Source organism: Lates calcarifer, linkage group LG2, assembly GCF_001640805.2.
Source record: "Lates calcarifer isolate ASB-BC8 linkage group LG2, TLL_Latcal_v3, whole genome shotgun sequence".
In the NCBI taxonomy this organism is placed as follows: domain Eukaryota; kingdom Metazoa; phylum Chordata; class Actinopteri; family Centropomidae; genus Lates; species Lates calcarifer.
This window is the reverse complement of record NC_066834.1, coordinates 15,607,202-15,621,787: the sequence shown is the minus strand read 5'-3', so window position 1 is coordinate 15,621,787 and position 14,586 is coordinate 15,607,202. Positions and strand designations below refer to the sequence as shown.

Sequence of the window (14,586 nt, the reverse complement as noted above, 5' to 3'; positions counted from 1 at the left end):
GGTCAAAAGCACCAATATCATGAAACTCTAGATACACTCTACATATAATGTCTGAATATAATTTACCTCTTTGCTCAATTCTTTTTTTTAAATTGAATTCATTAATATTTGAATGGCCCAGCTTTCTGTACTTGTATATTCCTTTAATTTTGTTATATTGTTTTATCATTTAAATCCTGTTTGATTTGTTTTTGTTGTCAACATTGTCTGTTATGTTTTTGTTACTTCCTGTGAATAGTTGATGGTTAAATGTTCCTTGTGTATAAACCAAAAACATCCCTTCTGTAGGAGGTGTAGTTCTGTTTTGAACGGTAGCCTTATAAATAAAGTTTTTTTCTTAAAACAAAAAAACCCCTAGAGTTAGCGGTACATGAAGAAATCCGGCGAGCCCCGAAGCAACCAGGTCGTGTTTTCGGCATTCTTCGGCGTAAGCGGGAAGTGAGGAAGACAGCTAGTATACGAGAGTTGTATCAGGAGTCGAGCCGAATCGAGTCGAGTATAGGGATTTGTAACATGGATATAGTAAATTACATCCATGGTTTGTAGTTTATAGATAATCTGATAATACTCATAATACTACTACAGCACAGACAGCTACGGCAAGCTCCGAGGGTAAAACAACTAACCAGTCACCACCTGTATTTAATCACACGGTACACGAGTAAAGTTTGTAACTCTATTTGCCTGCGTGTACATATAAACACCGAGTTGGCTGGAGAAGACAAAGCAGTTGACAGTGTAGAGTACGGGCATGGCTATTTCCTGGAAACATCATGTAAAAACGTAAACTCGATTTGTATCGAACTCGCGGAAAGAAGTACCGGTAGAAAAGATTCCTTCTTTCATTTTGGCCCAAATCCTCTAGTCTGAGTCGACACAGCGTGCGCACGGATTGGAAAGTTTGCATCGTGGAATCAGGAAGTCCAGTAAAATGCTAAACCGTAATCTGTGCCTGTCACTGTTAAGAAGTTGTCAGCTCTGAAACCATCTCGTGATGCTCGTTGGACCCATAGAACATGCGGTGAGTTGGACAATAATAACTATTTGGTCCAGTGTTTTTGCTGCAACTATGGGCGCAACAAGTGTTCGTGTTTTTGCCTTGTTAGATTTGGTTCATGACGTTGTCAGTTAATGGACAACAAACCAATACATTGTTTCCTTATCTGTGCGTGTGATTCAAGTCAATTCAGTTTTATTTATGTAACAATAAATCAGAGAGGAAGGGAACACAGTACAGTGCAAGTTTCACATAGAGATGAGGAGTAGTAGTAGTAATAATGACAATAATAATACTAATAATGATAACAGCGATAGTAGTGAATGATTACAATGTTATCAATTATGGTTGATATTATGAAAATAATAAGAAACGTATAAATGTATAAATAAATGTTGAGCAGGATCATGGGGGCAGTAGGTGTTTTGCAGTGACAGATCCAGACTCTACTGCTCTGGACGCAGAAATACCAGCAGAAAACGACAGGAGGAGAAAGGCAATGTCAAGTTAATGGACTTGAATGGGATATGAATGCATACAGGTGGAGAGGGAGAGGAGGAGAGCTCATCATGGGAAGTCCCTTGGCAGTCTAGGCCTATAACACCAAATCTGAACCATCCATAACTATAAACTTTGTTAGGCTGACCATTAAGAGCTTTGTAGGTGAGGATTTTCATTTCTGCCCCAGATTTTACAGAGCAGTAAAATAAAAGTGTGTTTCCTTGTTCCTGTCAGCAATCATGCTGCAGTGTTTTGGCTCTGTTGGAGAGTATTTACAGACTGAAAGTCCAATAATTCAGCCTAAAAGTCACAAATGCATAGATAAGTTTTTCTGCTTGTTTTTGAGACAGGATGTGCCTGATTTTTGCAAAATTACACAAGTGAAAAATTACAGTTTAATGTGGGAGACATACATTGCATTCAGAAAGTATTCAGACCCCTCCACCTTTTTTTCATGTTTTGTTGTGTTGCAGTCTTATCCCCTCATCAGTCTACACTCACTGCTCCATAATGAAAAAGCAAAAACAGAATTTTACAAATTATGACGTTTAATTAAAAAGTAAAAACTGAAATATCACCTTGACATTGACGTATGTATTCAGACCCTTTGCTATAAAGCTTTAATTTTATCTCAGGTTCCTTCCATCTCTCTTCATCATCTTTAAGGTGTGTCTACACCTTGACTGGAGTCCACCTGTGGGAAATTAAATTGATTGGACATGATTTGGAAAGGCACACACCTGTCTATATAAGTAAATTCTCAATGCGGCACTCTGCACACTGGACTCTGCACCGATCTGAGTGTAATAGTTGAATGGCTAGATAGAAGCCTCTCCTCAGTGAAAGTTTAAAAAAAGCACTTGAAGCACTCTCACAGGATCTCTGGAGCTCAGCCAATGTGACCATCAGGTTCTTGGTCACCTCTCTTAACAAGGTCCTTCTTTCTTAATGGCTCTATTTGGCTCTTGGTAGAGTTGCAAACAATGTTCCCCCTAATTTTTCATGTGTCTGAGCATACACACAAACTCCCTGAGAATTCCTTGGACCTCTGTGAGCAACATCAGACGTGCACACTGTCACACACTGTAATTTTATGCGCTACATAGTTTTGCTGTGCGTGGAGAAAGCGGGAGCAGTGCGCGATTGCGCAGGCGCACAGCTTAGAGGGAACGTGGTCGTAAATCTTTTCCATGACCACTGTGCTCTTGGGAACCTTCAATACAACAGAATTTTTTTTCCCCCATATCTGAGCCTTGACACAGTCCTGTCACACAGTCCGGCTCTTTCCACCTCCTGGTTTTGTTTTTGTAGTAGTTCAGGTCTTTGAGTGATTACACGGAAAGCTCAAAGTTAATAACCTTTGTGGTATTTCTGTTTTGGGTAATTAGAAATTGTAAGTCAGCATTGTCATCCAGCGAATATAAATAATGAATAATATTTGAACTTGTCCAACACCCACCCTATTTGGCACCCTCAGAATGCTACCAAGATGAAGAGGCAGCTTGGTGGTTACCAAGGATGTGTAGATAAATGGAGATGAAGAATAACATAGTACAATATTGTAAAACAAATGCAGTGACCAGAAAAAGGAACACTAGTGCAATCTAAGGGAATCCAACAGCTCTTCATGAGGTTATGATTTCAGTTAATTATTACCTATCTCAAAATATATCTTAGAAATCTTTCCCAGCAAGGCTCCTCAATTTTTCAAAACTCTTCAAAAAGCTGCACATTTGTGTCTGTTTAGCTGGTAAAAGGATTTTCAGTAAGACTCGAGGAAGCGGTGGGTGTTTCCTCTTCATCACTGCTGCTTTGTCTTTGTGCAGGCTGACAGCTGAATCCAGGCTCTCTGTGAAGGAACTGAGCTCTGACAGTGGTTAATCAGTGACTCCAGTGGGAATGTCCTACTGGTCTGTTGGCCTTCCCCAGGACTCTGGAGACTCTACCAGCAACATGGAGCAACAAAGCAGTGAGTAATCGTCCTGTATCTCGTCCATCCCTCTTTAAACTCTGTCAAGGCACATGGTCCCGTTCTCTCATGGCGTTACAGGGACGTTGGACAGGTTTCGGAAGGATGTGACTGTAAACTGAAATGTATTGATGTGTGGAGTGACTGCAACACTGCTTAAATTTAGCAAAAAAACAGAACTGAAACTGTGATTGTTGAGAGCCAGAAGTCTTATCTGTTGCTGTCTGACTGCATGTATGAACTAGACTGTCCTCACTGAACGAACACATGGAGAAAGTTGAATTTTTAGTTGCATTAAAATGACCAGTACCAAGACATTGTAGTGCAGGTGTGTGGTAAATGATAACAGAGTCAGTAATAGATGTTAAGGGGTTACAGTGGGAGATGGGGGAGTATAGGAAAAGGGGAAGCTATCACAATCTTCTGTTATATTTTGTCTTTTAACTTCCTGTCTACATCAGAAGTGGGGACACAGTGTTGGTCTATATTTTCTGCTTGTGACCATCTTTAACACACAGTTTTACAGCAGTTTAACATGTAGCGTTTAAGATTTCCAGAGCTGGTAGAAGGTAATTGAAGTCGTTGCAGTTTTCCACTCTCAGCATATCAGGCAGTGCTTTTTTCCCAAGCTATGTGCTACGTCTCCCAAGTCGCCCACTGATTGAAAGATCAGTGTTTTGATCCCTCGCTCCTCCAGTCCTTGAGCAAGATACTGAACTGCAAATTGTCCCCAATGGCATACCATCTTATATGAGAGAAATTTTGTATGATTGTGGGTGAATAGTTGAATGTGACCTGTTGACAAGACTAGAAAAGTGCTCTACAGATGCAGACCATTTACTCTGTAGGCTGAAAGATAGGATGGTTTGCTGAGATTTGGACTGGCGGAGGTCATCGGGCAGTGGTATATCTAAAAGGACATTTCTTTTTATTTTTGTATAATATTGCTAAGGACAAAATCATTGGTTCTTGAAAGTAAGACATGGATTTTGAACCAAATTGTATGGTGGCCCTGAAGGTCAAAGCACAAGGGCAGTTCAGATTACGGGCGGGACAGCACTCCTTTTTTGTGATTGGACAGAATTATTCTTCTTGTTTCCTGAACTGTTGTAATGTTTTCTGAAATGTTGTGGTTTGTGAATTGTCATTGTGCTTTGACCTTCAAGGCCACCATAGGATTGTGTTCATGGAGGCAGAACTGCAAACATAAACATTAGTCATCACTTATAACTACCTTTTTGTAATGAAAAACAGAACTGACACATCACCTTCAATAACCGCTGAAATTTGGCAGTAAATTGGGCGATGAGGCATTTTGTGAAAATAACAGCAGCACCACCACATACCACAACTATTACTTAGATTTGAATATGAATTTGAAATTTTAAAATATATTTTCTCATTTAATTGAGTCATTCATCAAAGAAAAATACTAATCATTGTCTGGCAGCTTGGTCGATTGTTTGGAGCTTCTTTAATATTTTAGATTTATTTCTTCAGAGCAGAGACAGAGAGAGAGAGAGAGAGAGACTAGAAGCTCAGAGGCTGGTGTGGCTCTTAAACAAAGGAGCATCACTCCCCCGCCCCTCATCCTGTACCACTACCTCTCTCTCTCCCTGCCTCCGCTGTCGTCAATCCCTCCCTCCTCAGCTAATCAGAGGGTTAGGGAGGAGGGAGGATCATACAGGGAACACAACCGGGACGGTTGAGGATGCTGGATAGAAGCCACACAGCAGTTTGAGGGGAAAACCATGAAAAGAGAACAGTCAGCTTAATAGGTGATGGTGGCGAGAGGAAGAGGAGGATTTGCTGCTTCGCTATGAGCAGGTTAGTTGGAGCAGAGGAGCAGAGGGGCAGAGCTAAACGCTGACTGGAGTGTTGTTTATATGCTGCACATGTAGGTCTGACCGAGCTGTATCTACTCTGCACTGAGCTCTGGCTGTGGTATCAGCTTACTGACATCATATCTGGATCAGCCAGTGTGTGATTGATCTGATGACTTCTATACTGTAGATCTCATCAGTGCAGTAGTCATTGTTTATGAGAAGCCATTAACCTGGTTCATATACATGTGGATGTATTAGACTGGGTCTTAATGGAAGATTTCAGTGGGATATATTCTAAATGTTTCTGCTTGGTAGCGACAACAATGATACAGATTTTTTCAGCATAGATTAAATCACACAAGCTTGCCACTATAACAGTACAAAATAACAAGGAGCAGTTATGGCTCCGTGGCTGCAGACGATATTTAATCCCACTAACAAACTGTATCATATGTTTCAGCAGCTGCTATCCACCTATATCTCCTCATTTACCTTAACAGAGCAGGTTTTAGCCTAAAGGATACAGTCACCTTACATTTTCAAGTCTGACTTGAAACAGTATTTATCCATTTTAAAGCCACAACCTGCAGGTCTGCACACTGCATCGTGGAGATTTTGGAGTTGGGCACATTGCCTCCTCTGAAATGTTGTAGTAGATGTTGTAGTAGATATGGTAGATTTGTACAACCTCTCTGTTACAGTAGAAGAAATTTCCTTGATTGATCATCAGGAAAATAAACAATCAATTATTATTTTTTATACTGAAAATGCCTATTGCAGAAAATAGGCTGCTAAAGAAAGTGTGTTGTTCCTCAATGAAATCTTTATTCCAAGAAGAAATTATAGTCCATCAACAATCCTCTTAAACAAAGCCTTTACAGTTAAACAGTTAACCACCTTTTCTTTTTTTTTACACATGCAACTGATGTAAAACAAGTGTATTTCATAGAAAGAGGAAGCCTGTGGTGTTGTTTTCTGTGGGCCTTTAGGATCACTGGGCCACCAGGCGCAAAGTTATCTTTTATAGAACTGATTCCAGTGATTTCCATACAGTGTTTTGAAAAAGGAGAGCACCAGTATCAGCATATATCCTGAATTAAGGAATCAAAAGTCGTTTGTTCATCCTTAGCTGGTATATCAGTCTTTACTTAAGGTTTTTATGTCTAACAGGAGTCTGTATTTAATTTCTGCCATGTAAACAGATGGTCCTCAAGTCTCTCATTTGTCTCTAAATCAAAGTCTCCTCCACTTTCTTCAGCTTCTCTGTAATTAAATCCACTCTTTATCACACTGATGTTTAATTGCCACTATCGTTTGTTCGTGTAGCAGAAGTCAGGAGTGTATGTTTCCTTTGATCTCTGAATTAGACGGACAAGTGAAAGGAGAAATTCAATAATGGAGGAGTTGCTGGGAGCCCCATCCCTCCTCAGGTCTGAAAAAGCTGTGAAAGGCGAGTATTGACGGTGGATGGGAGGCACATGTGGGTCTAATGGTTTCTGTGCCTCAACCTTTCTCATATAACCCCGGCAGGCCAATCAGGCTCTCTTTGTCTTAATTATTCATAGAAAACTGACTGGTCTGCAGGAAGCAGGCACACACAGCTCAGACGAAGCTAAAAGAGGAAACAGAAGTGTTTGCTGGTGAAACAAATAACTACTCTGACAAACATGAAAATGATATAGAGCTCGAGAACAGAGGTTTCATTTACCAAGCCAGTTCTACATTAACCTACTGCTGCTTGACGCTGTGATCTGTCTAATCTTTTTAATTACACATGAAGGGTCAGAGTTGTAAATAAATGTGCCAGGAGCAAACAAGACCCCTGTCCAGTGCAGGCCCAGGCAAGAAATAACTGTCTCTGTGATAACTTTCCAAGGTTGTAAAATTTGGAACATAAAACAACTGTACAGGCATTTGGTGTGAATGACGAATGACTTTATGATTTGAATCATGAATGACTTTATGATTTCAGACATAGCCGGAATGCCGGTAATCAAAGGTTTAATGACCATGCGATAAAGATGCAGCACATTGGCCGACACAGTTTCTTTGGTCAAGGACAGGATGTGCCAAAATTCTGATCACAAGAAGTTTTATAGTTAAGATGTTACTCCAATAATGTAAAATGAGTTTTGAACCAATTACTCCTTAAAAACCAAAAAGATGTTGAAGTGACTCTGAACTAACAAATGTGCTGTGATAACTTTAAAATATTAATCATTAAGAAACATATATTTTGAAATGATCATTGTGTGTACCAATGCTCTTTTAAAAAATTGATGAGGGAGGGAAAATTTTCAAGCTGAAGGTGTCAACTGAACTCGTGTGTTAAACTGGTCGGCTTTGAAGCTACAAAGTTCGATGATGAGAGTCCCTGATAAACCATATGAAAGCATAAAGTGGTCCTTTGTGTGTTTTTGTTCTTTTAAAATGAAGGTGGAGAAACTCTCTGTATAAAAACTAGAATCCAGAGAGAGTTCAAAAGTCTGTTTTTGTCTGACATTGTTTACTGCTTTCCATCTTTATCTGCTCCAGAGCTTTATTGATATTACAGCTCATGATATCTCAATAAAACACTTCTGCAGTTGACTTTCTCATCACCAGAATTCTCTTGAATTTCTCTTGACATTAAGAAGAAATTGAGAAGTTTGAGTTTAACACTCTATATTGTATAGCCTGAGATTTCAGTAGACCAACTCAAGCAAGGATGGGGGGGCTTGCTTGGGAGAACATGCAAACTCCACACAGAAAAGCCCCGGGCAAACCAGGGCTTAAACCAGGAAACATCAAATATTGACATTTGTTGTCTAAGATTATTAGTATTTGCCTTTAAATACCAATATCTTTGTGTGATGGTGCGTCAGTGTCAAGTGCTATTCTACCTGCCACCAGAGGCTAGTACTATATCACACTGTGCGCTAATCCACTCAGCTGTACTGCTGTTCATGCCATGAGAGCATTCTTTATTAAGATGACCTAGTTCTGGGTGTCTGCTGCTAACAGGACTACAGTATAACAATGTCTTAAACCTGCACTATACTGTTATATGATCCCAGTCCCTCCTCACAAATAGTCTTTCTAACTGCCATCCCTCAGGCCCTGGGGAGGAAATGGGAGCCAAGGCATCTTTGGTGGATGGTATGGGGCCTGGCTCTTCGCTCGCTCCCTCTCTCACTCTGGAGAACATCCAGACAGCATATGAAGATGGAGAGGAGTCCGCCAGGGAGCTGATTCAACAAGCCTGCTGTGTGGAGTGCAGTGCAGGGACGCCCCGGATCGACGGGGTGAGTACACCTGAAATATATATGACGGTTACAATGTCAGCTGTACTGCAGGTTCGGCTGTGGTCATCACTGTAACAGTATGTAATTTGCAGGGTGGAAATCTGGGGTTATCATGACATGCTGATACTCGATCAGCCACAACATTAAAACCACTGACAAGTGGTTACAATAAAATGTTCTGCTGGGAAACCTTGGGTCCTTCATTCATCTGGATGTTACTTGTTACACGTATGGCCCCCCCTAAACATTGTTGTAGACCAAGCACCCCCCCCATAGCAACAGCACTCCCCAATGGCAGGGGCCTCCCCCAGCAGGACAGTGCTCCCACCACACCACAAAAACTGCTCAGAAATGTCTTGAGACTCCCCAGGTCCCAATCTGATCCAGCATCTGGGAGCAGCCTGGCTGTTTGCTCATTTTGTTTCTCTGGTTAGTTAAGATCCAGACCTTCTATGACAAAAATCCTTTATCTGGTTTAAGATTATAGTTATGATAGAAGTGAAGGTGACGTGACTTGAAACAGTGAGAAAGTAGTCACATGAGAGTGTTTTAATGTCCAGCTATCCAGCCCTGCATGGTGTATTATGCTGATGGATTTGGATTTGCTGTTTGAGGCTAGCATGGTTGTGTCTGTGTTTGCTCTGAAAGTAAAGACTAATGCAACTTATTATGAGTGAGAATAAGAAGAATTTTATTTTTGTTTTGATTAAAAGAAAAACATAGGTAGTGATAGTAATATTGAGTTGTTATAATATTGAGAGTTGTTAAAATAGTTGTATCCCCTGTGATTGGCTAAGGCTTTTTCAAGTTTGTGCAGGTGTTGAGGGAGAAACTCACAGAAAACTTGACAACTTGACCCTGGCCTTTGTTCATTATCTGTGATGTGAAACATCACATTTCCACACAGTCAAAGAAATAAAAAGTTTCAGTTATGAAATCCTATTACACCATGTCCCCAAGTGTCTTACCCGATTGGCTACTGACAGCTCTGTCAGATGAAGAGTCAGTAACACCAGATTGCAGTAAGGAAGGTTGCACCAGTGTCTGGTTCAAAAGCGGTTTAGCTGACTTGACTAGCATTCAGCACAGGGGCAGCACATTGTTGAAGCAGTGAACAGAAACAAATGATCATTAAATAAATGTCTAGACCACATGAAGAAATGTCTAGTTTTGGACAATGGTTGTTGAGGATGAGTTTGGTTCTGTTTGTTGGTGAGCTTTTATGCAAATATACATGGACCAGCTCTCCTCTTTTCACCCAGTAGTGCAGGAGTTTTCAATATCATCCTCTTGGTGTAATTGTTCCATATAGCAGGGATGCTTTAACAGTCTTGTATATCTGTAACTGATGAAGGCCACTCTGTCATTATGCACCAAACTGGCAGTGTTAAAGGAGGAAGCATGAAACCTTACCTTAGTTCAACTAGAAAAACCAGTCCCTCACAGCCGTGAGAAGACAAAACTAGTTCCGCTTCAAGCTACTTCTAAGAATGTGATAAACTGCATTTAAAAACAAACCAACCGCACTGGGTTCAGGGGATTAAACCAAACTCTAGGATGTACCTCTGTTTTGAAATCGAATATTAGTGGTGACAAATGTCCACTCTATAGTTTAGGAGGGAACTTCACTATCAACTACGGTCCTTCCTCATTACCTTTGGAATAATTTTCTCATTTCCTCTGCTGGTGAAGCTTGTGAAATACAGTTGAAAGCTATGAAAGCTAGTAAGTTGGTAAAGCAAGTTGTGTGTGTGTATTGTTACAGGTACATCTGTTGTGTGTGGCCACTCAGCATGGTGATCTGGAGAGCGTGTGTTACCTCCTAAAAGAAGCCCGGATCTCAGTGCCCCTGGAGCCATCCAACAGCAACCCAGCCATCTTGGCAGCGTACTACGGCCACACCAGCCTGGTCAAAGAACTGCTCGACTCCATACCTGGTAGGAGGAAAGAAAATAGCTCAACACTCATGACATATGGGACAGGGAAGACCTTTTAGTTTGGGAATAACATGGATTAAAAATTTTCTTTAGGGCTAGTTAATATCCTGCAGCTGTGACAAGATAAATATGATGCAGTTTATTTAAATTCTATATTCATGGTGTTACTGTTACCGCTGTAAAAATTAGAGTAAAGAAGGGGCACTCAGCTATTTTTTATAAATAGTTGTGTTAGTACTGCTCAGCCTGTAATAACAGTTGTATAATGTCCCCTGAGGTTCTGGAGGAGCTGTGCCAAGTGTGAGAACTTGGACTTGGACAAATGTATAACATAATCTGCATTCCAACGTTGAGGTGTGGAGTTGGGGAGAGAAGGTCTAATAAAAAGATGATAAGGGTTGAATTATGGGAAGTCTTTGGCTCCCTCTCAGGTCCATGTCTGAGGAAAGACTTACTGAACTGGATGCTGGCCACATCTTGCCAGCAGGGTCACCTGGATGTGGTCCGTCTGTTGGTCCACGGTTACGACGCTGATGCCAAGGACTGTGCCATCCACAGCGATGAGTTTGCTGTTGTTACTGGACTGCCGCTGTACGCTGCTGCACGAGCAGGTAGGGAGACGCACGTGAATACAAAACACAGCCCGAGGTGAGAACATTTTGGATTTGCTGCTTTACTGATAGAAAATCCTCAAATCTAAAAAGAACATTTATTTCTACAGTGCCTTCAAAAACTATCCAACTCTGAGCAACTGCAATACAATTAGAGAAGCAAAGCCATGTATTTGCAGAACAGTCCTCCAGCCTTAACATCTGACCCATAGGAGCAGACCAGCTGCAGGCACACAGGATGGTTGTTTCTAAACACAGTTAAGATTTGAGGACCTTCATGGTTTGGTAAGGTTTAGGAACAAAAACTTATTGTTTAGGCTCAGGAAAAGATTGTTTTTTAGTTTGAGTTTATTAAGGTTAGAGGACCTTTATGGTCATGGCTACAGTAATAAACATGTGGTTAAGGGAAATGAACAGTGGTCTCTGATTTGTGCCTGTGGGTCTTAATAAGCTCATGGTGTCGTTTTTTCATCTCTTGCAGAATTGCTGGCAAAAGATACTGAGTGAACACTGCCTCCACCTCTGTTATTAAGGACACAGAATGAGTAGTGTGTTTTTTTTGTTGCAGGTAATGAGGAGATTGCTCGCTTCTTGCTGCAGAATGGAGCAGGATTCTCATCATACACCCTGATCGATCATCCAGCCTTCAGCAAACACCTCCTCAGACTCAAACTACAGGAAACGTCCAACAGTGAGGTAAAAGAGGTCTGTATTGACAAGTGTGTCAAATATTTTACTTCTAAAAAGTCATTTTTCCAGCTAGTTTATGTTTCTAAATACTAAAAATGTCCATATATAAGTTACCATGATATTGTGGTGATAATTTTTCTGCCTGTGAGTGCAGGCTGTCAGTGTGTATTGGAGTGGTCTGCAACTGCCCTGGTTGGACCTAGATTGGTTCATGGATATCTCCTCACGCATCACCCACCTGGATCTGTCCTCCAACAACCTGACTGCTCTGCCCTCTGTCGTGCCCTGGGGTCTCATCCACCTTCAAACTCTGGATCTTTTCGAACAACCAGCTGAAAGAGCTGCCTCCTGCTCACAGCTCCCAGGAAGTCATCTGTTCCAGGTACACATGGCAGGAAGTTGTCTGGCCTAGCTATGGCTGTGACAGATATTTGGATATGATGGATGTCCTCCAGGCAAGAGACCAGAATTAGGAGGAAAGTGACAACTTCCATCAAAAATGAAAACAGTCATGAAAAATAACTAAGCATAATGACTTTAAACTCCTTATCTAAATACGAGACTTGCCCAACCAATTGACCAACAGGGCTGAAGAAGTGGTCTCCTTTCTCCATTCATCTGGCAGATTTGCTGTTGTGCTTTGCTGCCTTTGCTGCTCCAACTCTTGTCACCATATAACTTGATTACATGTTTTTTCTTGATACAGGGACAAGAGATTGAATACATGAGCTTGATTTGTAACGTAAGAAGAATTCTTCATCAATTAAATTTTGGAAAACTGCCACTTTAAGCGATTTGCATCAAATTTTAAGTGCTAGTGCTGCCAATATGGTGAAATTTTAAGTTTTTAATTACTGATTTAGAAAATGTGTTGTTGCACCCACTAGGTGGTCAATTTACACATTTTTTTGCATGGTAAATCAGCCAATCGTCCTTGACATCTTTGCAAAATCTATCTTAAAATGTCTAAAATTTAGACATTTTGTTCAATCAGTGGTTGAAGTCATGTAGCGAGCAAGAAAAAATGGTGTCACCCTGAGACAGGCTAGTAAGAAAGCAGAGATGGGCGGGGCTTTTACCAGGAGCTGCAGCTAAAAAATAAAGCACATGGATATAAAGTATTTGAATATGTGATGAATGTTAAGTGAGTTATCAAACAAAATGCTTTTCTGTTTATTATAGCACTCCCTTATGGTTGACTTGGTTTTGCTTATGATACTAGAAATTTTTAAGTTACTAAGTAAAAGTATAGAACAATTTTTTTGTAAATTAAGGTTTTGATTGCAGGACTTTTACTAATGGAGTTTTCAATGGTTATTTTTACTACAGTAAAGGATTTTAATACTTTTGTTTTCACTGTGCATTAATGTTTTATTAACTAGCAAGGGAATTACCAGTCCATGGAGAAATGGTTCTAGTGCGTGCATTTACTAACTGCTCCTGAAACCAAAATGTCTCATTTCCTATTTCTACATGTGCTAAATATAGATAATACAGTGTAAATATACCGCTCTCCCCCTGCTTCCAGCCTTTGTGCTGTTAATCTAGGCTGAACATGCCATGAAGTTAATCCTGTTACTGAACACAGTAATTTGAGTAAAATGCTTGTTTCTCAAAATGTCACTTCTAAAGAATTCCCTCATCAAAAGTTTTTACCTTGACACCAGCAAAGTATATGCAAGTGAAAGGCAAACACAATTTACTTGTCTCAGTCCTGAATGCTTTTGTATTAAAGTTATCTTGTGTATCAAAAGCAAAGTGGCAAGAAAACTAAGTAAACCCTTTGTTTGTCATTTACATATAATATATGTCTTAAGATATGGTCAGATCTTCATCTAAGTCACAATTATCTGTTTTAACTGGTAACGCAAATCATTATATTGTTCCCCTAACCCCTATACTAGTGATGTCAGTAAAAGCTAACTGGAGTCAGGAGTTAGCAAATCTAAATCTAGAGTCCAATCAATGAAGCAAGATTGCAGGTGCAGGTTAGAGATGCTGTGGACTGAGCTCGAGCTGTTCATACCTCACATCTGTAAGAATATGGCTGAACTTACACAAAATTCCTCCTGAGCTGGTACAGGTCTGATCCGAAGCTACCAGTTAATAAACCCAAGGGTTCACTGACTTTCCACCAAAACTGTGAATCTTTGTTGGACGTCCAATAAAGAATTCTAACTAAAATAACTGTTTGTGTGTTACTGTAGTTCAACCTGTCAGCACTCATTCTCCCTTCTCCTGTGCTTTAGTTTACAGCAGGTAAATCTCTCTCAGAACCTGCTCACCAGTTTGCCACCTGGACTTCTCCATCTGACCCGCATCCAGAGACTTTCTGCTGCCAAGAACCAGCTCACAGTCCTGTTTGACATCCCTGCTGGTATGTCTTAGCTAGGTTGACACTGAGAACAGCAACCCACAGCTTTAGCCTCTGTCTCGTCTTGCCTCTGTCCATTTTTGGATTCCTCAATGATTTGTCATTTGTTCAGATCTAATTTAGACTTGGGTTGTGTTCTTTAATTCCAGCTACTAACTGGATCGGTCTTCGTAAGATGGAGGAGCTGGACGTGTCTGATAACTGTCTGACCAGTCTGCCTGTGGCCGTCATGCACCGTTTGAAATCCCTGAGCTTCCTCAATGTGTGCAGGAACAAACTGAGCTCCTTCCCTGACCCCTGGGCCTGTCCTCTGGTAAGAAACCAGACTGATAACAATCCACTTAGTGTTTGTTAAGTCTGCTCATTTACATTTGTATTTCTCTAAGTCAAAATACAA

The 14,586-nt window shown here is 40.6% G+C and overlaps 1 protein-coding gene across 1 annotated transcript in view; it reads left to right on the top strand.

The window, feature by feature from the left end:
• Positions 1 to 417: 417 nt before the first annotated feature.
• The window catches only part of lrrk1 (leucine-rich repeat kinase 1), a 49,731-nt gene continuing 35,562 nt past the window's right edge, over positions 418 to 14,586 (top strand). Inside the window, 10 exon segments of the mRNA XM_018692896.2 lie at positions 418 to 1,021; positions 3,325 to 3,467; positions 8,390 to 8,577; positions 10,343 to 10,514; positions 10,946 to 11,125; positions 11,694 to 11,830; positions 11,970 to 12,134; positions 12,136 to 12,197; positions 14,065 to 14,192; positions 14,339 to 14,502. Of these exon segments, the coding sequence (XP_018548412.1) occupies positions 3,398 to 3,467; positions 8,390 to 8,577; positions 10,343 to 10,514; positions 10,946 to 11,125; positions 11,694 to 11,830; positions 11,970 to 12,134; positions 12,136 to 12,197; positions 14,065 to 14,192; positions 14,339 to 14,502 (1,266 nt within the window). The 5' untranslated portion in view covers positions 418 to 1,021; positions 3,325 to 3,397.